The following is a 25,923-nucleotide window of genomic DNA, read 5'->3' as shown; positions in this document are numbered from 1 at the left end:
GGGGTGGATGAGGGCCCTATCCACCCCGCCCCCCCCCCCCCACCCTTACTACAGCAACACCCTTCTTAACTAGCTCTCTTCTATTTCCCTCTCTACCCCCTCAGGTCCGGCATCTCCTCTTCCTCTCCCTAACTGCCCCCTTAAGTCTAGCATTTCCCCTTCACTTCCCCTCCCCCCCACTAGGCCCAGTATTTTTACTTCTCCACTACCCTCCTCCCCATATCTAGCATCTCATCCCTCTTTCCCTACTTTGGCACTAACCAAAAGAAAGCTCTTTTCCTAGTCCAAACACCAGATGCTCTAGTATGGTGAGGTATAACCATCCTATTGTCTTGTGAGGACCTCACTGATCTTGCTGGTATACAGGGAATAACTAACAAACTTAAATATGAAGGTTGTTTATAAAAAGCTCTACGAGTTATTTTCAAAATTTTTAAACTAATCCTAAAAGAGAGACAGTGAAAATATTTATACAATGGTGTAATATGGTTGTATTTATGCACCCCACCTAACAGCTGAATTGTCATGTTTTGTAATGTCTGTAAATGTTTTATATGTGCTTATGTGATACCCATATAACTCATATTTCCATAATTTCATTTTGAAATTAACAATACATGTATCAATGTATGCAACGCAGCTTCATCGAAGCAATGTCTCATCGCCCTCAACTGTCCTTTTTTCATTCATGAAGAAATTTGCTCATCAAAAATTAAGTTGGAACCTATAATGATCCCAAGATATTTAAGACAGTTCACCAGGACCACTGTTTTTCCAAACAAAGTGAGTGTCATTAGTGGCGGATTCATTCTACCTGAAATCCAGCATGTAACCATTTTTTTCAACATTCAAAAACAACCAGTGATTTTCCAACCAGTGCATTACGGCTACTAAACAATTCTGCAAATTAGAAAAACTGGGCGCTATTTAATTCTACTGACTATCAAAATATCATCTGCATAACAGTACATATTGTAAGAAGGAAGAGGCTGTCCTACCCTGGTTAGGCCCCTAGAGGGCGTAGTTCCCCTTAAATGTCCAGGGAAAAGGGCTGGGTGAGTTGCTGAAGGGAGCCAGAAAGGGGAGGTATAGCTGGAGGTCGCTAGGACCTGGGGCGAGTCCTGGAGAATAGCTGGAGGTCGCTAGGACCTGGGGCGAGTCCTGGAGGATAGCTGGAGGTCACTAGGACCGGGGAGAGTCCTGGAGGTGGAAACAGGTGCAGCAGGTTATGGGCTGGGTCCTGTTTGGCTATTAACCACTTATACTCCTCCTGAGTTGTGAGGAAGAGGGCTAGAGCTAGCAGCGGCAGGAGAGAGAGCTGGTAACTGAAGCAGAGGGATCCCCATGAGAAGTACTGGCTGTACCCTTTGGACTGGTGGTAGAACTGGGTGTTTCCAGGAAGGAAGCTGGCTGGGGCAAGAAGGCCCTGGAGTATCAAGAATAAGAACTATGTGTTCAAGGAGGTACTGTGTGTCCCAGCTGAAGAGACTGTGTGTCTAGAGCTGTGTGTCCAGGGACTGAGTTAATACTGAGCCCAAATGCCTGTGTGAGAGGGCTCAGGGGGGAAGAAATCTCTGGATATTGAACTGTGCAAGAAGAAATGTTTAAAAGGGAAGATTGCACGGAGTAGGAAGAAATGAATTGGTTAAGCTGGAAGAACTGTTTAAGCTTATGAAAGTGTTTTAAGCTAAAAGAAGTGTGCCCCAGAGGCTGGAATAAAGATGTGTATGAAAATAGCCTGATTGGTGAGACCTGACTATGTTTGCCTTTTGAGAAGCAGGTCACCCTGAGCAGAAAAAGGTAGTAGATTAATTTGCATAAAATCTGCATATTGAGAACCAGCTCACCCTGAGTGAAAGAGGGATCTGGGAGCCTGAGGTGGGAGCTTCCTCTGCACAATAGCCTCATCATTTTCACAAATGGTGGCAGTGGTGGGATCTGCACTGAACATCCACCTGGGAGCAGTTGGATTCCAGATCAGACCAGATGAGGGGTCGGCGTGAGAGGGAGGTGTACCTGGAGGTTCCAGAGGCTGTGGTTCCAGAAGCCCGTTGAGGGGGCCAACACTAGCAAAAGCGCTTTGCTCACCTACCCCAGGTAAAGGGTATCTAGGGGGGAGGTGAGAGTGGATACGTAAGTGAGCACTGGAGGCTTGGGAGTGGCTGTAGGGGATGGAGGAGGCCACAAGACCCTCCCTGGGAGGGGAGGCGGACACACAGGGAGGTGCAGCACAAGTGAGGGGGCCAGGAGAGTAAACAGGCCACACTTGGATTTTGTTTTGTGTGATTGCAGGCTGCACCATCGGACGGCCAGGAAGGATGGAGGCCGGAGAAGCTGGAGAAAAGTTCAAGCCAGAGAAGAGAAGTCCAGAGCACTCACCGGAGTCAATTACCGCTGGAGAGGATCTATTAAAGAGGAACATTAAGAACCAGGTTTTGGGACTTGCAGGGGGAGGGTCAAAAGGGACCTTCTGCAGGGGCCCAGCCTGGGGGAGCATGGTAGCGGCGGGCACCCTAGTGAGAGGGAAGGGCCCGGGCCATGTGTGGTGCTAAGAGAAGAGTTGTCAGGTGACCCCTTTCTCGGAGGGATCGTGGTGAGGTCGGAAGCCCCAGGCGGTAGGAGGTGGCTGCAGTTGGAGGGTCAGACAGGACCTGCTGCAGTTAGGCACCTCAGGTCCCCGGGAACGGGGGGGATGGGCCGAAGCCATGTGAGGTGCTAAGAGAAAGATAAGGGACCTAGGCGAGCTAGGTGACCCCTCCCTCGGAGGGCTCATGGTAGCGTCGGGTGGCCCAAGAGGCGGGAGGGGGCTGCAGGAGAAGGGGGTCAGGAAGGGCCCGCTGCAGTGGAAACCCCTCGGCCTGGTGAATGGGAAGGGCCCGGGGCCATGGGATGTGCTAAGAGGGGGATGAGGAGCCTAGATGGAGGGTTGGTGAGGCCCAGGGATAGAACAGGGATGAGCCTGGAAAAGTGTATGCCCTCTTGGAGGAATTGCTGCTCCTCAGTGGAAAAGGCTTACAGAGTGGCTGAGGTTGAGCAGCAATTATCTTAAGGGTGGGGGTATGTAAGAAGGAAGAGGCTGTCCTACCCTGGTTAGGCCCCTAGAGGGCGTAGTTCCCCTAAAATGTCCAGGGAAAAGGGCTGGGTGAGTTGCTGAAGGGAGCCAGAAAGGGGAGGTATAGCTGGAGGTCGCTAGGACCTGGGGCGAGTCCTGGAGGATAGCTGGAGGTCGCTAGGACCTGGGGCGAGTCCTGGAGGATAGCTGGAGGTCGCTAGGACCTGGGGCGAGTCCTGGAGGTGGAAACAGGTGCAGCAGGTTATGGGCTGGGTCCTGTTTGGCTATTAACCACTTATACTCCTCCTGAGTTGTGAGGAAGAGGGCTAGAGCTAGCAGTGGCAGGAGAGAGAGCTGGTAACTGAAGCAGAGGGATCCCCATGAGAAGTACTGGCTGTGCCCTTTGGACTGGTGGTAGAACTGGGTGTTTCCAGGAAGGAAGCTGGCTGGGGCAAGAAGGCCCTGGAGTATCAAGAATAAGAACTATGTGTTCAAGGAGGTACTGTGTGTCCCAGCTGAAGAGACTGTGTGTCTAGAGCTGTGTGCTACAAGGAGGGACTGTGTGTCCAGGGACTGAGTTAATACTGAGCCCAAATGCCTGTGTGAGAGGGCTCAGGGGGGAAGAAATCTCTGGATATTGAACTGTGCAAGAAGAAATGTTTAAAAGGGAAGATTGCACGGAGTAGGAAGAAATGATTGGTTAAGCTGGAAGAACTGTTTAAGCTTATGAAGTGTTTTAAGCTAAAAGTGTGCCCCAGAGGCTGGAATAAAGATGTGTATGAAAATAGCCTGATTGGTGAGACCTGACTATGTTTGCCTTTTGAGAAGCAGGTCACCCTGAGCAGAAAAGGTAGTAGATTAATTTGCATAAAATCTGCATATTGAGAACCAGCTCACCCTGAGTGAAAGAGGGATCTAGGAGCCTGAGGTGGGAGCTTCCTCTGCATAATAGCCTCATCATTTTCACACTATTTAAACCAAATGAGTGGATCAGACTAAAAAGGGGACTCAAGAAACATTTAAAAATATTGGTGAAAGAGCTAACCCCTGTGGAACCACAAAGAAAAGATTTTAGAACCAGTACACTTAGCAGCTACCCTAAAGGTTCTATCACTAAGGAATGAGGTAAATAAATCCAAATATTTCCCAGTGAACCCAACATATTGTAACTGTTGAATAAGGAGATAATGATCCACCAGATCGAAAGCTGCTGCTAAGTCTAATGATACTGCAAAGGCAACAGCATCTGTATCCAATAGATCAAACATCTCATATGTCTCACTCAAAAAAGAAGTTAATAAAATTTCAGTGCTATATCCTATTCTAAATCCTGATTGATGGGGATGTACTACATTTATGCTTTCTATATAATCTGTAAATTGTTGCACAGCCACCTTAGCTGGCAACAGTAAATTAGATATTGGTCTATAATTACTCACATTCCCCATATCACCATTGGAAGATTTTAGTATCAGATGGAGAATAGCCTGTTTCCACAAAACAGGAACTATAACTGTTGACAGGCTTTCATTAAGCATCTGAAGAAACAATGCTATCAGGCCATGTCTATTCATTTTTATATATTCCACATGTATAGGGTCCAAAAGCTTACTAGTCCGTTTAATATTAACCATCAGTTTAGATATACTTGTCAAGGATTGTTCCTGAAACTAATTGTTATGCTGTGAGACCCTGTGCCCAGTGAAGCACAGATGAGACAAGCTCGGACCTGAGCTCCGCAGGACGGCCGAACAATCCCGAGACTTCACCTGGAGCGACCCCTTCCCCCAGGGGTTGAGCCCCCAAGACCGGGGGCCGACAGGACTTCCGAACTCCAACCGGGAGTGGTCAGACGACAGGCAAGAGTCGAGGCAGGCAGCAAACAGAGAGGTGGTCCGGAGTCAGGCAATGGTCAAGGCAGGCAGCAAACAAAGAAGTAGTCAGGACTCAAGCAATGATCAAATCCGCAAAACAACAGGAAACACCATGAACTCCACCAAAGTAGAAGCCGAAGCAAACCGATGACAGTGTTCTGTTCTTAAATAGGCCTCTCATCAGGAGATCCCTGCCACAGCTGACAGGCAGGAACCTCATTGGGCACATCCAGAGGAATAAGCCTCTCAAGATGGCTGCCCCTCAGGAACCGATGCAGATGCTCTTCTCAAGATGGCTGACCTTCAGGAACTGATATCGATGAGCCTCTCAAGATGGCCGCCCTCAAATGAATCTCTCAATATGGCCACCGCCAGGAGCAGCAAGGTAGGAGTGTAACACTAATCTAGTTTAGATCTAAGGCAATCTATAACTCCGTCCTCTCTGTTCTCATATGAGGGGGCAGTGACACAGAATTAGCTCTCAAATTTTTACCTTTGAGAGAAAAAAATTTCTAAATTCATCTACCAATGGCATCTTTATCTAATCCTTGCCAACCCTCCATAACCTTCTGATATGTTTGATACAATTCCTTTGAACCAATTCCATCGAACTCTTATACCTTTGCAGTGCCCAGGACAGGTAGAGCAGCAAAGGGATATCATAGTAACATAGTAAATGACGGCAGAAAAAGACCTGAATGGTCCATCCAGTCTGCCCAATAAGATAACTCATTTTGCATGGTATTTGATTAGTATATGTATACCCTAGTTTAATTTGTACCTTGCCATTCTCAGGGCACAGACCATAGAAGTCTGCCCAGCACTGTTCTTGTACTAAACGTTCTGAAGCTAACATCAAAGCCCCTTCAAATTTACACTCCAGCCCAGCCATATCTTCAGTTACGAACCAGGACGTAGACCGTAGAAGTCTGCCCAGCACTGGTTTTGCTTCCCAATTACAGGCGTACCCAACCAATCTCCACTAAGATTCCATAGACCCATTCCTTCTAAACAGGATTCCTTTGTGTTTATCCCATGCATGTTTGAATTCCATTACTGCTTTCATCTCCACCACCTCCTGTAGGAGGGAATTCCATGTATCTACCACCCTTTCCATGAAAAATACTTCCTGACATTACTCCTGAGTCTGCCCCCCTTCACCTCAATTCATGTCCTCTAGTTCTACCACCTTCCCGTCTCCGGAAAAGGGTTCATTTGCGGATTAATACCTTTCAAATATTTGAAGTCTGTATCATGTCGCCCCTGTTTCTTCTGTCCTCCATGTTCAGGTCAGCAAGTCTCTCCTTGTACGGTTTGCAACACAAATCCCATACCATTTGTAGCTTTCTTTGCACTGCTTCCAGTCTTTTTACATCTTTAGCAAGATACAGCCTCCAAAACTGAACACAATACTCCAAGTGGGACCTCACCAACGACTTGTAGAGGGGCATCAACACCTCCTTTCTTCTGCTGGGTTATACTCTTTTCTATGCAGCCTAGCATCCTTCTGGTCACAGCCGTCGCCTTGTCACATTGTTTCTTCACCTTCTTATCCTCTGACACCAACAAACACCCCAAGATCTCTGTTAGTCTGATTGTGAGCCCTTGTGCCTAGGTCGCGGCCTATGAAGGACCTTGGCCAGGCCTAGGGTAGACCAAACAGGCACTATACAGTAACATGGGCCACGAAGCCCCACACACTCAAGGAAATCAGAAAGCACCACCAGAAAAGGGGAATAGATCACTCATGTGGCAGCAAGGCCGATCTGGAACAAGCATATGGTCAGCAAGGCCGAACTGGAACCGAATCTTACACTATGGAAGGGAAAAGAACAACGAGAGATCCCAGGTAGGGACTGGGCTCAGGCGGCACACACAGCACCAGGCAGAGACACAAAGGGAAGGATGTCAGACCAAACTGCAGATACAGACAACAACCAGAGGAAGAGAAATACAACAAAGGCTATACAGTAACCCAGGTAGCGGAAGGCAGTGCACACAGGGGAAAAGGGAAAAAGCAGGGTCAGAGCAGGACACTATAGACTCACAAAACCCAAGAGCGAAGCTCCACAGAAATGGCTGAACAGGAAAAGACAGACTGAAGAAAAGGGGCTGCTAGAATTCACCAGGCAGAGGAGGGTCAGGACCCCGCAGAGCTGAAACAAACACAGCAGGCCAAGGGCAAGAGCAAACAGAAAGAAAAGGCAGCTTCTAACTAACTAAACAGACAAAGGAGGACAGAGCTCCCCAAAGTCAAATAACAAACACAGGGGCACCCAGGGTAAAAGCAGAACAGAGGAAGGACTGCCTTCAAATACACAAACAAGAAAAGGGCCAGAGCCCACAGGAAAATAACAACAAGCAAAAGCAGACTACAGAGAAAGGCTGCTTTCAAATATAGGACAAGGAATAGAAGCAGGGCTCACAAGAGTACAGGAAAGGTTAAAGCAGATGCCAGAGAAGGCTGCCTAAAGAGGCAGGGCTCACAAAAGAACAGAAAGGTTAAAGCAGACACCAGAGAAAGGCTGCCAAAAGAGGCAGGGCTCACAAAAGACAAATACCAAGCACTGGCACATAAAGGGTTAAAGCAGAGTAGAGGGAACTAAACAAACAAAGCAGGAACCACTTACACAGACAATTCAACACCACAGCCTGAGAGAAACAGGCAGAGGAGAGACAACAGACCCAGCTGCACTGCAGTGAAGCAATCAAGGAAACGCTGTTACAACCAGCACACACAGAGACCACAAACAAAGAGAAGAGCAAGCAAAAGAATACCACTGTGCCACTAGCACAGACTAGAGCAAGAGAACCAGAGCTCAGCTGAAAGGAAAAAACGCTAGAGCATCCGCAGTAGGGAGAGGTAATTTTAAATAAGGTCTGACTTCTGACGTCTACTGCTTCAGATGTCAGCTCAATCCTGACAGGCCAATCAGAAGTGAGTCCCAGTCATTCCCCTGCCTGTCTCAGTAGAATCATAACCATCTATCTCCTGAGTTGAGCTTACTAATCTCTCCCCTCCGATTCGGTATCTCTCTTTGGTTTCTGCACCCCAAGTGTATCACTCTACACTTCTTGGCATTAAATTTTAACTGAAAATCACAACACAACCTCACACTGGCTTGTAAATATCATGTAGGGTACACCCACCTATAGAAATGCTGGTTAGTCTAATAAGATTTACTTAGATGGAGAAAAAAGCTTCAGTGTCGCCACCCACCCAGCCCAACATAGCAGGCTATAAGGCGTAGGCTTGGCGTGCCATCATATAGCTTCAAAAATGCTGGCAGCATTGGATACAGCAGAGCAGAGATTTGATCAGAATCGTTGATACAACAAGAGATAGAAGTAAAACCCCTGATGCAGCACTAGCGAAATGGGGGCTCCCTGTCGGGTTGAGGAACGGAAAGCACCAAAATGAGCAGAACACTACAGTGGTCTGATGAAGCTAAGTGATTTCTAGCGGTGTTCCTCGTTTGATCTCATTGAATAGAACTTTATAAGTGTATCAAGAGTATATAAATAACTGATCTACAGAATTGTGTAGGCACACACAATTACTAGTTAGTAAGAAGAGTTAAAATAAATCTTCTGAGTGGATTGAATTAATAGTAATCGATGGAGTTTTTTTGAAGCTATATGATGGCACGCCGAGCCTACGCCTTATAGCCTGCTATGTTGGGTTGGCTGGGTGGCGACACTGAAGTTTTTTTCTCCAACTAATTAAATCTTATTAGACTAACTAGAATTTCTATAGGTGGGTGTGCCCTACATGATATTTACACAATCCAGTGTGAGGTTGTGTTGTGATTTTCAATTATTACTTTAGCTTGAGTGGATTAAATTTTAACTGCCTGACCCTCGACCATACTTCTGATGTTTGGAGATCCCTTCTCATCGTTTCTACTCCCTCCAGGATAACCACTCTATTGGCTATTTTTGTGTCATCCGCAAAAAGGCAAACCTTTCCTTCCAACCCTTCAGCAATATCTCCCACAAATATATTAAAGAGAATAGACCCCAGCACCAACCCCTGAGGAACTCCACTGCTCACCTTCCTTTCCTTCAAGCAGATTCTATTTACCACCACCCTCTGCCACCTATCAATCAACAAGTTTCCTACCCAGTTCACCACTTTCGGTCCTAAGTTCAACCCTTTCAGCTTATTCACGAATCTTCTGTGGTGGACTGTATCAAAGGCTTTGCTGAAATCCAAGTAGATTACATCTAGCGCATGTCCTTCATCCAGTTCTTTGGTCACCCAGTCAAAGAAGTCAATAAGATTCATTTGGCAGGATTTTCCTTTGGTAAAGCCATGTTGCCTCGGGTCCTGTAACCCATTGGCTTCTAGAAAGTTAACTATCCTTTCTTTCAACAGTAACTCCATTTTCCTACCACCGACGTGAGGCTTACCGGTCTGTAGTTTCCCACTTCTTCCCTGTCTCCACTTTTGTGGAGAGGGACCACATCCACTCAACTCCAATTTCACGGTACCTCTCCCGTCTCTAAAGATCTATTAAATAAATCTTTACGTGATCCCACCAGGACCTCTCTGAGCTCCCTCAGTATCCTGGGATGTATCCCATCCGGCCCCATAGCTTTGTCCACCTTCAGATTCTCAAGCTCTTTATAAACTCTTTCATCCATAAACAACACAGTATCCACTCCATTCCCAGATATTCCCTCGGCAGCCAACCGAAGTCCTTCTCCAGGATTTTCCTCCATGAACACCGAAGAGAAATAATATTTTAGTACATTCACTGTATCTTCATCACTATCCACATAGCCATTCTCATTACCTTTCAGTCTCGCAATTCCACTCCTATCTTTTCTCCTTTCTCCAATATATCTGAAAAAAATCTTGTCACCTCTCTTTATATCTTTAGCCATTTTTTCTTCTGCTTTCGCTAGCCGTATTTTCCCCTTCGCTTCTTTGAATTTAATCCGATAATCTTTTCTGTGATCCTCTCGTAGCATTCTTTTCTATTTCTTGAACAAAGCCTCTTTTGCTCTTATTTTTTTCAGCTACTTGTTTGGAGAACCATATAGGCTTCCTGTTTCTCTTGTTTTTGTTTACTTTCCTCGCATAAAGATAAGTTGCCATATTTATAGCAGCCTTTAGCTTTGAACACTGATTTTCCACTTCTCCTATGTCTTCCCACGCCAACAGCTCCTTCTTCAAGTATTCCCCCATTTTATCAAAATCAGTATGTCTGAAATCCAGTACTTTGAGTTTTGGGCATCCACACTTCGCCTTTGCCCTTATATCAAACCATATCGTACATATACATAAGTATTGCCATACTGGGAAAGACCAAAGGTCAATCGAGCCCAGCATCCTGTTTCCAACAGTGGCCAATCCAGGTCACAAATACCCGGCAAGACCCCAAAAATGTACAAAACATTTTATACTGCTTATCCCAGAAATAGTGGATTTTCCCCAAGTCCATTTAATAACGGTCTATGGACTTTTCCTTTAGGAAGCAGTCCAAACCTTTTTTAAACTCCGCTAAGCTAACCGCCTTTACCACATTCTCTGGCAAAGAATTCCAGAGTTTAATTACATGTTGAGTGAAGAAAAATTTTCTCCAATTCGTTTTAAATTTACTACATTGTAGCTTCATCACATCCCCCCTAGTCCTAATATTTTTGGAAAGCGTGAACAGATGCTTCACATCTACCCGTTCAACTCCACTAATTATTTTATAGACCTCTATCATATCTCCCCTCAGCCGCCTTTTCTCCAAGCTGAAGAGCCCTAGCCACTTTAGCCTTTCCTCATAGGGAAGTCGTCCCATCCCCTTTATCATTTTCGTCGCCCTTCTCTGCACCTTTTCTAATTCCGCTGTATCTTTTTTAAGATGCGGCGACCAGAATTGAACACAATATTCGAGGTGCGATACAAAGGCATTATAACATCCTCATTTTTGTTTTCCATTCCTTTCCTAATAATACCTAACATTCTATTTGCTTTCTTAGCTGCAGCAGCACACTGAGCAGAAGGTTTCAACGTATCATCAATGACGACACCTAGATCCCTTTCTTGGTCCATGACTCCTAACGTGGAACCTTGCATGACACAGCTATAATTCGGGTTCCTCGTTCCCACATGCATCACTTTGCAGTTGCGCACATTAAACATCATCTGCCATTTAGATACCCAGTCTTCCAGTCTCGTAAGGTCCGCTTGTAATTTTTCACAATCCTCCCGTGATTTAACGACTTTGAATAACTTTGTGTCATCAGCAAATTTAATTACCTCACTAGTTACTTCCATCTCTAGGTCATTTATAAATATGATAAAAAAAAGCATCGTTCCCAGCACAGACCCCTGGAGAACCCCACTAACTACCCTTCTCCATTGAGAATAATGACCATTTAACCCTACTCTCTGTTTTCTATCTTTTAACCAGTTTTTAATCCACAATAGAACACTACTTCCTATCCCATGACTCTCCAATTTCCTCTGGAGTCTTTCATGAGGTACTTTGTCAAACACGTTCTGAAAATCCAGATACACAATATCAACCGGCTCCCCTTTATCCACATGTTTGTTCACCCCTTCAAAGAAATGCAGTAGATTGGTGAGGCAAGATTTCCCTTCACTAAATCCATGTTGACTTTGTCTCAAAGATCCATGCTTTTGAATATGCTCTGTAATTTTGTTCTTAATAATAGTCTCTACCATTTTGCCTGGCACCAACATCAGACTTACCGGTTTATAATTTCCCGGATCTCCTCTGGAACATTTTTTTAAAAAGGCGTTACATTGGCCACCCTCCAATCTTCCGGTACCACGCTCGATTTTAAGGATAAATTACATATTTCTAACAATAGCTCCGCAAGCTCATTTTTCAATTCTATAAGTACTCTGGGATGAATACCATCTGGTCCTGGAGATTTGCTACTCTTCAGTTTGTAGAACTGCCCCATTACATCCTCCAGGTTTACAGAGAATTCATTAAGTTTTTCCGACTCGTCAGCTTCGAATACCATTTCCGGCACCGGTATCCCACCCAAATCTTCCTCGGTGAAGACCAAAGCAAATAATTCATTTAACAAATGGCTAGCGCATGTGGAAGAACAAATAGCTAGAAAGGTAAGGAGGGGTGACAAAAATTTCTTCAGGTATATTAGTGAAAGGAGGAAGACTAAAAAGGGAATTGTGAGACTGAAAGATGCTGCGAACTGCTATGTAGATAATGATGAAGAAAATGCAAATTTGCTAAATAGATACTTTTGTTCTGTTTTCACAGAAGAAAATCCTGGAGCAGGACCACGATGGACTGGAAAAAGTACATGTGAGAATGGAGTGGATATAGCACCGTTCACGGAAGAGAGTGTGTATGAACAACTTAAACATCTAAAGGTGGACAAAGCAGTGGGACCGGACGGGATCCACTCCAGGATATTGAGGGAGCTCAGAGAGGTTCTGGCGGGTCCTCTTAAAGATTTAATAAATCCTTGGAGACGGGACAGGTTCCGTGGGATTGGAGAACGGCGGAGGTGGTCCTTCTTCACACAAGTGGTGATAGGGAAGAAGCCAGAAACTACAGGCCGGTAAGCCTCACTTTGATTATTGGAAAAGTAATGGAAGCGATGCTGAAGGAAAGGATAGTGAATTTCATAGAAGCAAATAAGTTGCAAGATCCGAGACAACATGGTTTCACCAAAGGGAAATCGTGCCAAACGAATCTCATTGAATTCTTTGGGTGACCGGAGAATTAAATCAAGGATGTGCTATGGACGTAATCTACTTAGATTTCAGCAAAGCTTTTGACACAGTTTCCCAAAGGAGGCTCTTGAATAAACTAGACAGGCTAAAGATAGGTCCCGAAGTGGTGAACTGGATTAGGAACTGGTTAACGGGCAGACGCCAGAGGGTGGTGGTAAATGGAGTTCGCTCAGAGGAGGGAAAGGTGAGTAGTGGAGTGCCTCAGGGATCGGTGCTGGGGCCGATTCTATTCAATATATTTGTGAGTGACATTGCCGAAGGGTTACAAGGTAAAGTTTGCCTTTTTGCGGATGACACCAAGATTTGCAACAGAGTGGACACCCTGGAGGGAGTGGAAAACATGAAAAAAAGATCTGCAGAAGCTAGAAGAATGGTCTAACATTTGGCATTAAAATTCAATGCGAAGAAATGCAAAGTGATGCATTTAGGAGTAGAAAATCCAAGGGAGACTTATGTGTTAGGCGGGGAGAATCTGATAGGTACGGACGGGGAGAAGGGATCTTGGGTGATAGCATCTGAGGACCTGAAGGCGACGAAACAGTGTGACAAAGCGGTGGCCGTAGCTAGCTAGGCTGTATAGAGAGAGGTGTGACCAGCAGAAGAAAAGAGTTTTAATACCCCTGTATAAGTCGTTGGTAAGGCCCCACCTGGAGTATTGTGTTCATTTTGGAGGCCGTATCTTGCGAAGGGATGTTTAAAAAATGGAAGCGGTGCAAAGAAAGCTACGAGAATTGGTATGGGATTTGCGTTACAAGACATATGAGAGAGAGACTTGTTGATCTGAACATGTATACCCTGAGGAAAGGAGAAACAGGGGTGTATGATACAGACGTTCAAATATTTGAAAGGTATTAATCCGCAAACGAACCTTTTCCCGGAGAGGGGAAGGCGGTAGAATGAGAGGACATGAAATGAGATTGAAGGAGGAACAGACTCAAGAAAAATGTCAGGAAGTATTTCTTCACGGAGAGAGTAGTGGATGCTTGGAATGCCGCGCCGCGGGAGGTGGTGGAAATGAAAACGGTAACGGAAATTCAAACGTGTGGGATAAACATAAAGGATTCTGTTCAGAAGGAATGGATCATCAGGAGCTTAGCCGAGATGGGTGGCAGAGCCGGTGGTGGGAGGCGGGGCTGGTGGTTGGGATGTGGGGATAGTGCTGGGCAGACTTATACGGTCTGTGCCAGAGCCGGGGGTGGGAGGCGGGACTGATGGCTAGGAGGCAGGATAGGGTTGGGCAGACTTATACGGTCTGTGCCAGAGCCGGTGGTGGGAGGCGGGGCTGGTGGTTGGGAGGCGGGGATAATGATGGGCAGACTTATACGGTCTATGCCAGAGTTGGTGGTGGGAGGCGGGGCTGGTGGTTGGAAGGCGGGGATAGTGCTGGGCAGACTTATACGGTCTGTGCCCTGAAGAGGACAGGTACAAATCAAGGTAGAGTATACACAAAAAGTAACACATATGAGTTTATCTTGTTGGGCAGACTGCATGGACCGTGCAGGTCTTTTTCTGCCGTCATCTACTATGTTACTATGTTAATCTCTCCGCTACGGCTTTCTCTTCCCTGATTGCCCCTTTTACTCCTCGGTCATCTAGCATTCATCTAGCGATCCAACTAATTCTTTTGCCGGCTTCCTGCTTTTAATATATCAAAAAAAATTTTACTATGTGTTTTTGCGTCCAACGCAATCTTTTTTTCAAAGTCCCTCTTAGCTTTCCTTATCAGCGCTTTGCATTCGACTTGACATTCCTTATGCTGTTTCTTATTATTTTAAGGTCGGTTCCTTCTTCCATTTATCTGAAGGATTTTCTTTTAGCTCTAATAGCTTCCTTCACCTCACTATTTAACCACACCGGCTGTCGTTTGGTCTTCCGTCCTCCTTTTTTATACGCGGAATATATTGACCTGGGCTTCCACTATTACATAGGTGGGCACCCACCCAGATATTGGAAACACTTCCTCCATTCATGAGCACTAGATCCAACATCGACCCTTCCCTCATGGGTTTTGTCACCATTTGTCTGAGCAAGGCACTTTGACAGGCGTCCACAATCTCCCTACTTCTTTCTGATTCTGCAGATGAGATGTTCCAATCCACATCAGACAAGATGAAATCTCTCAACAGTAGCACCTCCCCTTTCACACCAATCTTTTGAATATCTTCTATCAGATCCTTGTCTAGCTCTCAGTTTGTGCTGGAGGTCTGTAGATAACCCCCCATGTACATACAAGTTCCATCTTCTCTTTCCAGGACGATCATAAAGCTTCTTCTTTCCCCAGTTCCCCACATTTCAGCTGCTCTGATATTGACTCTCACATACAGAACCACTCCTCTACCTCTTCGGCCCTCTCTGTCCTTCCTAAAAAGATTATTGCCCAGTATAGTCACATCCTGTTCATGGGAATCATTGAGCCACATCTCTGTAATAGCAACAATATCCAAGTTTTCTTCAAACATCAGGGCTTGCAAGTCTTGAACCTTTTTACCTAGACTACGAGCATTTGTGCTCATTGCTTTCCATGTGCTTAGTGAGTTTAGGTAGTTTTCTATATTTTAGATGACCTTTCCCTCTGCCATCATCTGGGGGGTGACTTTCTGAACTCCCTTGTTTCCTTTTGTCACCCCTGCCTTCTAGATTAAATGTCTAGAAACATATTGTCTGAATTTCTCCCCAAGCATGCTTTTTCCTGTCACAGAAAGATGTAGCCCATATTTACAGTACAGCCTTTTATTTTTCCACATATTAACCCATGCTCCTATGTATCTAAAACCCTCTTCTTTACACCAAGACTCAACCCACTTATTGAAATCCACTATTTTGCGTAGTCTTTCCTCTTCCTTCCCCCATGTGAGAATTACTTCAGAAAAAGCAACAGTCGAAACCAAAAATTTCAATCCCTCCCCAAGCTTCTGGAATGCTCTCTATGCTGTAAATTTGCTATTGTTGGCCAGGCCATTAGTCCTCAGGTGAATTACAACATCAGTATTTGAAGCCTTCTCTCTTCTTGGATCACTTTCAGTATTTGGTCAGTACATCTGGTAGCTGAAGATCCTGGAAGGCATTTCACTAGGTTGGAACCCTTGAACTGTGTTTCTAAGTTAATGCCTCTGATAAAGGAGTCTCCGAGCAATAAGAGGTTTCTGCTTTTCACCAATTTTTTTTTAATGAGATAGATTGAAGCAGATAGAGTCAGCAGTTTATCAGGAAGATATCAGGGATGAGGGCAATATGAGATACCACTATATTGCCATACCACTGGTCCCTCAAATAATAAAAACATAAGAATAGCCATACTGGGTCAGACCAATGATCCATTACCCCATTATCCTGTTTCCAACAGTGATCACTCCAGGTCACAAGTACCTGGCAGAATCCCAAAGAGTGCAAGATTCCACATACCAATCCCAGGAATAAGTAGTGGCTTCCCCCCATCTTCTCTGCTGTTGGCTTTAATATAAAGTCTGATGTAAGAGTCCTCATAGTATTATGGGGCCCACTGATCATGAGCTTTCCAACATTAAACTGAGCTAAAAAAGTAGGAGAAACATATAGGTAAAAAGTACTACTCTCCTCCTGCCAAAGGGAGGGAAGAGAGAGAGAATTATAGTCAGGACCTGTGGAAGAGTAATTAGATGCCAAGGTGAACTTTCAGCTTTACACCACCCTTATTAAATTTTCAGGTTCCTAGCCCATCCCCTCTCCAAGATTTTGGTAATTAAATTCTACAATCATGAATACCCTGCAACAATTCTATAAAAATGTATAACTGGAGCACCAAGCCTTTAAACATTGAACTTTGTTTTACAGGTAAAAGTAGGCACTAATATTCTTTGAGTTTCTGTGGCTTTCAGGACTTGTTTTGCTTTAATTGCAGCTGGTGTTGCTTCCCCTAGAAGCTGCTACTCTAGGCTACCACCTAATTTTACCTAAGGTTGGGCCAGTCCTGATTAGAATGGGGTGTGTGATACATATTTGGGGTAATTGTATAGCTTATTTTCTGCAGATAAGTTCTGATTTACTCAATGGAAACAAGCTTGAATAAATTACCCAAGAGTTACATGCATATAAAGGAGAAACTGAGAATGTTCATGCCTACTTTTATGAGATCCAGGCATTTTTTCATCCAGTTTGCACTGGTACAAGTACAGGTACCTTTTTTTCCTGACTTCCAAAAATGTCCTATCCACTCCATTACATTTCTCACTCAAAATCTTCCAGCTTGGCTTTTTTTCCCCCCCCCCTCTCCTTCCCTCTATTGAAAAGGGATCTCCGACGTTAGAAGAATGATCGAGGGTCCTAGCAGTTAAATTTAATATTTTTATAACAAACTAGGGTTCACAATTTGTTACCAGAGTACAAACTCGATAATACATGCCTAAAGTACTCCTTACTACATAAATTTCTTCAACTTATTTATTAAATCACATATACCTATATCTTGCCCCTATCCTTGGAACTCCCAATCACACGCTGCTTTCACTCATAACACTCAATTCTCTTCACTATCGTGATCACCTTATCCAATCTTGTCAATTAATACAAAGACCTTCATTTGCTTATACGAAGAGCATAAAATCAAAGAACATACTTCAATCATTGCTATACTATCTTCGTGATCGTATTATAGCTGTTCAGTCCAATGTTCACTAACACAAACAAAGTCTTTGAATACAAATTCAAATGCTATGGAAAGTTTTTCCCGTCTCTTGAGAACCGTGTCCTATGAGGAACATCGCAGCGAGGGAAAGGCTACCGAGGTGCCTTATATGTGAACATTCACTCCAGCTGAAAGTCCTTTTAAATCCTGCAGATTTTCTATCTCTTGTCCTGGTCCTCTATGCGAGACCGCATTTCGGAAGTTTCCTTCATCAGGAGGAACCAATGCCCGGAATATATAATAGATATACACAAACATACAGATGCAAGCATAGGCAATGGCTTATTTATACTAGTCATATCTAATACTTTCTAATCAATCAATATCAAAATTGGTTGCTTATCATCAGGACTTCATTCCAAGTCAGGGATTTTCTACCTGCCCAATAAACGCTATACCATAGGGCATGCACGCGGGAGTTTAAATATGCCTTAGCTCCTCCCCTTACATGACGTGGCCTCACTATAGCCACTCTACCTCAAGGTTGAGGCCATTCAGCTGGAGTAAATGTTCACGTATAAGGCACCTCGGTAGCCTTTCCCTCGCTGCAATGTTCCTCATAGGACATGATTCTCAAGAGACGGGAACAACTTTTCCATAGCATTTGAATTTGTATTCAAAGACTTTGTTTGAGTTCGTGAACATTGGACTGAAAAGCTATAAGACGATCACGAAGATAGTATAGCAATGATTGAAGTATGTTCTTTGATTTTATGCTCGTATAAGCAAATGAAGGTCTTTGTATTAATTGACAAGATGTGATAAGGTGATCACGATAGTGAAGAGAATTGAGTGTTATGAGTGAAAGCGGCGTGTGATTGGGAGTTCCGAGGATAGGGGCAAGATATACTGTAGGTATATGTGATTTAATGAATAAGTTGCAAACCGTACGAGGAGAGACTTGCTGACCTGAACATGTATACCTTGGAGGAAAGGAGAAACAGGGGAGATATGATACAGACGTTCAAATATTTGAAAGGTATTAATCCGCAAATGAACCTTTTCCGGAGACAGGAAGGCAGTAGAACTAGAGGGCATGAATTGAGGTTGAAGGGGGGCAGACTCAGGACTAATGTCATGAAGTATGTTTTCACGGAGAGGTGGTGCATATGTGGAATGCCCTCTCGCGGGAGGTGTGGAGATGAAAACGGTAATGGAAATCAAACATGCGTGGGATAACACACAAAGGAATCCTGTTTAGAAGGAATGGTTCCGTGGAATCTTAGCGGAGATTTGATGGCGACGCCAGTAATTGGGAAACAAAACAGGAGCTGGGCAGACTTCTACGGTCTACGCCCTGATCGTGACTGAATAGATGTGGATGGGCTGGAGTGTAAATTTTAAGGGGCTTCAATGTTAGCTTCAGAACTTAGTACAAGAACAGTACTGGGCAGATTTCTACGGTCTGTGCCCTGAGAAAGGCAAGGAAAATCAAACTCGGGTATACATATAAAGTATCACATACCGTGTATCACATACCATGTTAAATGAATTTATCTTGTTGGGCAGACTGGATGGACCGTACAGGTCTTTATCTGCCATCATTTACTATGTTACTATTGGTGCACCAGCCAGCCTCAAATCTGTGACCCTCAGTTGTCTTACAGGTAGAGCTATTCTGGGTTGTACGACTCCATATACCATACTGGCTGAAAAAAAAACCTCCAGTTACCTCGCCCCCTAAAGTTGGCTCTGCCTAAGTACCACACCTTTTTTCCTAGGAAAAAAAAAAGCACTGATGAGATCTGAATGTAGGCACGTTCAGAGGAAGGAGAGAGAGGGGGATAGTCCTAAAATGGCTGCTTCTGATTGTATATTCTATGTAAAATGGCCTTCCAACATTCTTTCTAATTAATGGAGGAATTTGGTGCTCATAAAGATTAGGAAGAGCAATTTGCTTAACTACTGAACAGGTATACGTCAAAAACATTATTTGCATTTTGCTATGAATTTATGAGCTATTTGTATTATTTAATACTTTCTGGTGTGAGGCAGTATATCAAATGTAATTAAATACAAAATTATAAATACAAAACTTATATGTCAAGGAATCATTTTAAGTAACATTTCACAAAAATTAGCAAAGAATTTCCTTGTTGTATTCCAAGGGTGGCTTTACAACTACTTCCTCACTATGGGGGCACAGCAGAGTGCATTACCCAGACAGGTCTCTCACCTTCTGCCCATCAATCCCATCAGTTCCCCGGTGGCCCTTTTCACCCTGCAACATGAAAGACAAGAATACATTGAAAAACCTTTGTCACAAGCCAGCTTTAAAAATTACTACAAAGAAATAGGGTACCAGAACTCACCTTGGCTCCTTTTGGTCCTCGTCCCCCCTAGCAATAAAGAAGAAAAAGAATTATCAGTGTGAACATAGAGACATAATGAACCTTACCATCACTTTTCCTTCTCATGACTCCTCTTTTTTCCCCTCCCCTTCTCTCCTTTTTCATGACCCATAGCCTCTTAGGACTCCTATCACTTCAGTTCTTGTTCTTTTTCCTTCCTTCGGGCCAAATTTCTCTATCTTCTCTCTACTAGAATTAATCTCAAAGGATTCCTCCCTTACATTTCAATTCTTAAACTTATAGCCTGCCAGATCATTAGAATGCTCCAAATGAAATATAATCATTTTTTAAATGATGTGGGCCTTTTACAAGGCATGCTAGCGTTTTTAGTGCACGCTAAAAAATAAGTGCACTAAATGCTAGAGACGCCCATATAATCCTATGGGTTTCGCTAACATTTAGTGTGTGCTATTCATTAGCGTGCACTATAAATGTTACCGTGCCTTTGTAAAAGACCCCCTACATTACTTAGCTCTCCCATCTTCCTCTCCCATTCTCTCTTAGGGTTCATTTTACTCTGTCCTCCATCCCTCTCCTCCTTACCTCTCTGAGGACTCAGTTCTTTTTCCTGCTCACACAGAATTTTGTTCCTCTTATAATTCCACAAACTCCATCAGATATCTGTTTTTTTCTTCACTCCTTCAAATGAAGGATCCTCTGTGTTTATCCTACCGCTTCCCGAATTCTACTTCTGTATTTGCTACCAACATTTCTGTTGAGTATAATTCTAATGTTATGCCCGAGTCTCCTCCTTTGAATCTTACATGCCCTTATGTTCTAGAACTTTCTTTGCACTGATTGTTTGTTTCTCCTGATGATGATTTATTTCTTTAAATGTCTATCAAATCATGCACTCTCTCCTCTCCTAGGAATACACATAGATAAGTGCCCTAGTTTTGTTTCACATGTTTTCTGGAGCAGACTTAGCATTCTTTTTATAGCCCTCTCCTAGATTGCCTATACTCTGCCTATATGCTTCTTTCTGCATGAAGCAACAATCCAGATTAAGTTTTACCCAATAACTTTTAAAGAAGCATTCTTATATCTTTTCCTACTGCTTATACCATCTCCGTCCCTTAGTCACACTGCTACCACTGCCTTGTTGCAATGTCTCCTCTCTTCAAATGGTAATTGACTACAGCTATGCAAAATTTCTCCAAGCTCCTTTAAGAGACTTTTTGAGTCTCACTGACACTTATTGAATCACTTTTTGGAGACAGGAATGATTCTAAATGACTGAGAAAAGACAGATACTGTCCCTCTTCATAAAAGCAAAGCAGGAGGATAGTAATTGCGGGTCAGGTAGGCTGACCTCACAGGCTGGCCAATTAATGTAGTCACTAATGAAGAGTATTTTGAAGTTAAGTGTCTTGAAGTCACTGGATTTGGGGATCCAAGGGTAGCATGGATTTCCCAAAGTGAAATCATATACCCCCTCCCAAGACCTCTTTCCCTTGCATCTTCACCTTTTCAATCATGACATATCTCTTTGTTTCTAGAGGGAGAAGGCATATAAGCCATGCAGTCACAGAAATTAAGGCTGAAAGGAAATCACCTTTACATGGTAAAGTCACAGACAACCAAGACACAGAGCACATGGATGGGCCAGTGAAATTCCAGAACAGTCAAGGATAACCAAAGCATAAAGCATGGGATGAAAGGTAGGTTAGCCAGAAAAAATGGTTTACAGGTGAGCATAGAATTGGAGATACAGAATATTGGAAGATGGGCAGAGAATATGATACAGGGAGAAGAGAATGTGGTACGGTTGTATAAGTGAGGCAATCTTACATTCTCACCTCGAGTTTCCCTTGTCTCCCTAAAATATGAAAGAGCAGAGAGAGTGAAGAACAGACACAAAGAGGGTATTTATAAAGCATTTTCTGTGTGTAAAGCATGTTTCATACATGGGGAAATGTCTATTATTAAAATGAGGTAGAATATACACGTGCAAAAATCGATGCACTGAAAGATAACACCTACTTTTATATAGAGAGTACACATACATATACAGTTAAAACCTACTTCAGAGCAGGTGTAAATTTGTGCAAGAGCATTTATGCGCTGTTTAGAATAGATGTGGAAGCTTATTTTATCATAGGCATAGCTTTGCTATTTAAGTTGGGGAACCCAGGATAGTGAGGTGATCTTAGCATGGGGAAGGTGATCATAGGCAGCAGAATGAGGTGACCACTGGGGCTATAGCTCAACTAACCTTTTCCAAATATAGCATCAGCAAATGGTGAGCTGGTGGAGATCAGGAGTGGAGATCAGTTTGGCCCCAAACACAAAGGATTTCTGGTGCCCCAGAGGGCAGCCAATACAGTACTGACACTTGAAGCCTTTGGAGGGGGTTGCTGCCCCCAGTCTCCCCCTATGAGTTATATAAAAGCTTATATTGCCTTTATAAAATAGGTGTATTTTAGGGACATTTTGTAGGTGTCTCCCAGGCTGTGAAATTACCCTCAAACTATTAAAAGAATTTTAAATCATCTTGTGAAGATGAATAAAACTTACCTTCATTCCCTGGTAACCCACAGGTCCGATGTCCCCTGGCCGACCCTACAGCAAAAAATCAAAACATAATTTAATAGCCAACCAGAGTTCTCCTTGTATAGACATAACCCTCATATGAGTCAGCTGAATTCATAAAACTAAATCAACAAGGATATAAAACATTCTAAAAAAATGTAACCAATATCTAAGCCACTATTATTATTTAGTATGCAACAATACCATCTTCTCTAGCCATACCATGTCTCAGCTGTTATACGGTAAAGTTGGATAGATACAGGGTTATCACCAGTAGCAATGCATCCTTCTGACCTAAATGTGTCTCATCCAGTAATCTACATCCTGCTCAGTACACCGTATGTCACCTGGTAAACCCACTCTAATCTTGGAGTGTCTCACTAAGGACCCAAACCAACTCTGACTTTATAGTGCCTCACCAATAACCCCAAATTATTCTACCTTCCAGTCATCTTGCCTCACTTCACCTTTACTGTTTCTTACCAGTAACATCATAGCTTTCTGGTCTACATCTCTTTTGTATCTCCACATCTCTATGACCTTTACGACTCACATGGTAATCCTTGCCTGTTGTTTCTCATCTTGTAACCATGCATAAGGCAACAAGAATCTTGTAGTATGGGCACCTGCATAGATTCTTAGTCTCTATACTCTAACCTCACCCCACCCCTTTTACAAAGTGTGCGGTAATGCCGGCACAGCCCATTCAAAGTGAATGGGCTGTGTCTGCATTACTGCATGGCTTTGTAAAAGGGGGAGGGAGGTAAGCAATGTAATTTTTCCTTTTCTCTGACATCAGGATTTGCCTGGCAGAGTACTACCAGACTCTTGGACATAACAGTTTTGGAAGGGAACTCCCCTAAGCATAAAAACCTGTCTTATATGTGAGTAATTGTCTTTGGTTTCTTTTTTCTGCCTTCCCAGCCACCAACCTCATGCACCACGGAAGAGCTCTTAAAGCCTAGAGCCTTAACCATAGAGTCCCAGAAATCTACAGATTTTATGCTGTGTCACTCTAGCTGGTATAGAGTGATCCAGGAGCATACAGGTGACAGAAGCTACATAAGCATTTTCCCTGTTAGGTACCAAAGGGACCTGGAAACCTTTCTCATCCCTTCTGAGATACTGAGAAGAAAGGAGAGACTAGGCTACATGTGTATTCTCCAGCAAGACAACCTGCTTCTATCAACTAGTGATCCAGGAACATCTACTAGGCTGAAGGAAGTGTAAACTTCTATAGAGTTCCTGAAGCTTCTAGTATACCTCAGCTGATCCTGATTGCATGAACATATATCTGAGTCTCAGAGCCCTTGAGTCTCATTGCAGCTAACATCAGAACTGTAAGAGATTATTGAAAGATTGATCTCCTGGTACTGAGTTGGACTTTCTTTGGGCTTTGGAAGTAAGGATATCAAGCATCAGAGACACTGTAAATAATTGTATTTTGCCTCTTTCATTATATCTGCCTCTGCCATATTGTATTTGTTTGCCTGAAGAGAGGTGATTGAAGTAAACATTTGGTTCACAACAACAGCTTTGGTAGTAGACTGGCTTACTAAGAGAGTGGAAATTGTGAAGACAGAATGAAGCTGTTCCAGTCCTAGCCCTGAACCCAATGAAATAAATACTGTTTATATACAGGAGATACTCAAATTCTAGCTACTCACTAGGCAACTGCCTATCATATATAATAACCCTCATTACATATGCATTCCACTGACCTTATTCTGGATTAAAATATGCAGTCATACCTCCCAGTTTATCGTGTTTCACTGAGTAAACCTGTTCCCTAATGACCCTGATGTGTCTTACTCAGGAACCCCAGACTCCCTCCAAATTAAGGCTTACTACAATTTTTTCTACTATTCAATATCTATTGGAAAATAAAATGTAGTAAATCATACCTTCCACATCTCACTTGGGGTAGTAGTTATAGAAAAGTAATACAAAACAATCTATGTCTTGCCCAACCTGGACATCTCAATACCAATCTCTACATTCTGTGTAAAATGGGCCTTTCTATCCTATATTGTAAAATTACATTCGTTATATCTCAGTAACCAATAAATCCATCTAGCCTTATGGTGTCTCACCTGATGTGACAGGCTGGTCTGGGTACTAGTGGTAATGGAGACTCTGACACAATATATTTGTCAGAATAGCTCTTATATTGGTAGACTTTATTGTAAGTAATTTATTATTTATTTATTTATTTATTGCACTTGTATCCCACATTTTCCCACCTATTTGCAGGCTCAATCTGGCTTACAGAGACCTGTTGTGGCGTCGCCATATGAGAGTAAGAATACAATTGGGGTTACAGAGAAGTCAAGGAAAGCAAGAGGATTTGGTCAAGCAGTTAAAGAAAGATACATTCTGAGTAATGTGGAAAGGTGTTGTCATATAGTTAGTTACGGGTTCTCGTGGTAGGTCTTGTTAAAGAGATAAATTTTTAGAGATTGGCGGAAGATAGTTAATTCGTTGATCGTTTTCAGGTGAGTTGGAAATGCATTCCACAGCTGCGTACTCATGTAGGAGACGCTGGTCACGTGTGTTAGTTTGTATTTTAATTATTTACAGCTGGGGAAGTGTAGATTAAGAAAGGTGCGTGAAGATCTTTTAGCATTTCTGGGAGGCAGATCTACGAGGTCTAGCATGTATGTCGGGGCGTCTCCGTAAATGATTTTATGAACAATCGTGCAGATCTTGAACGCGATACGTTCTTTAAATGGGAGCCAGTGTAATTTCTTTCTTAGGGGTTTTGCACTTTCATATTTTGTTTTTCCGAATATGAGTCTGGCTGCGGTATTCTGGGCTGTTTCAAGTTTCTTGATGGTCTGTTCTTTACAGCCAGCGTAGAGTGCATTGCAGTAGTCCAGGTGACATGCATTGACTGTACCAGATTTCGAAAAATGGCCCTTGGGAAGAAAGGTTTTACTCTTTTGAGTTTCCACATGGAGTGGAACATTTTCTTTGTTGTATTCTTCACGTGTATTCGGTCACTCCCAAAATGTTCAAATTGTTTGAGATGGGGAGGGAAAAGTTTGGGGTGGTTATGGTGGTGAATTCATTTGTATTGTGTTGTGAGGTGAGTATAAGACATTGTGTTTTTTCTGCGTTGAGTTTTAGCTGAAATGCATCCTCCCAGGTGTGCATGATTTGGAAGCTTTGGTTGATTTCGTTTGTGATTTCCTTCAGGTTGTGTTTGAATGGGATGTAGATCGTGACATCGTCTGCATATATGTATGGGTTGTAATTTAAAACAAATCAAATAGTTTATAAAATACTGAGCTTAAAAAACCCAACATGGTTACATATAATTCTGCAAATCTCACACAAGCCAGGCCTTTTTTAATATATACAAAAACTGTGTACAAAAAATATAAAAGAAAATACAGTGCAATCCGCTTAACTGCAAGGGTCTGGGACCAAAGAAATACATGCAGTTAACCGGAGTGTGCACGTAACCGTTGTGACCCAAAGAAGTTTGACATCTGATAAACAAATGTATAGTACAGTTTATTATATGTACAGTACACAGTCTCCGTTAACTGATGATATACAGTCTCCGTTAACTGACGTTAGGCTTACTTGAAGTAATCAGTCATAGTCCTCTGTACACTCTTGTGTCTGTGAGTTCCATAGACTAAGTCTGCCAGACAGTAAAAACTGTCTTAGCATTGACATCCAGTGGCCTCCAGATAGGCCCGCACAGTGTT

At 43.2% G+C, this 25,923-nt stretch overlaps 1 protein-coding gene across 1 annotated transcript in view; it reads right to left on the bottom strand.

Annotated features, from left to right (window-relative positions):
* COL6A1 (collagen type VI alpha 1 chain) overlaps positions 1–25,923 on the bottom strand; it is a 422,434-nt gene that overhangs the window by 291,448 nt on the left and 105,063 nt on the right. Inside the window, 5 exon segments of the mRNA XM_030210386.1 lie at positions 19,498–19,542; positions 19,634–19,660; positions 21,464–21,478; positions 21,480–21,491; positions 22,190–22,234. Coding sequence (XP_030066246.1) covers positions 19,498–19,542; positions 19,634–19,660; positions 21,464–21,478; positions 21,480–21,491; positions 22,190–22,234 — 144 coding nt within the window.

Source organism: Microcaecilia unicolor, chromosome 7 (assembly GCF_901765095.1).
Source record: "Microcaecilia unicolor chromosome 7, aMicUni1.1, whole genome shotgun sequence".
NCBI classification, from domain to species: Eukaryota; Metazoa; Chordata; class Amphibia; order Gymnophiona; family Siphonopidae; genus Microcaecilia; species Microcaecilia unicolor.
This window is presented reverse-complemented; position numbering and strand designations above follow the sequence as displayed.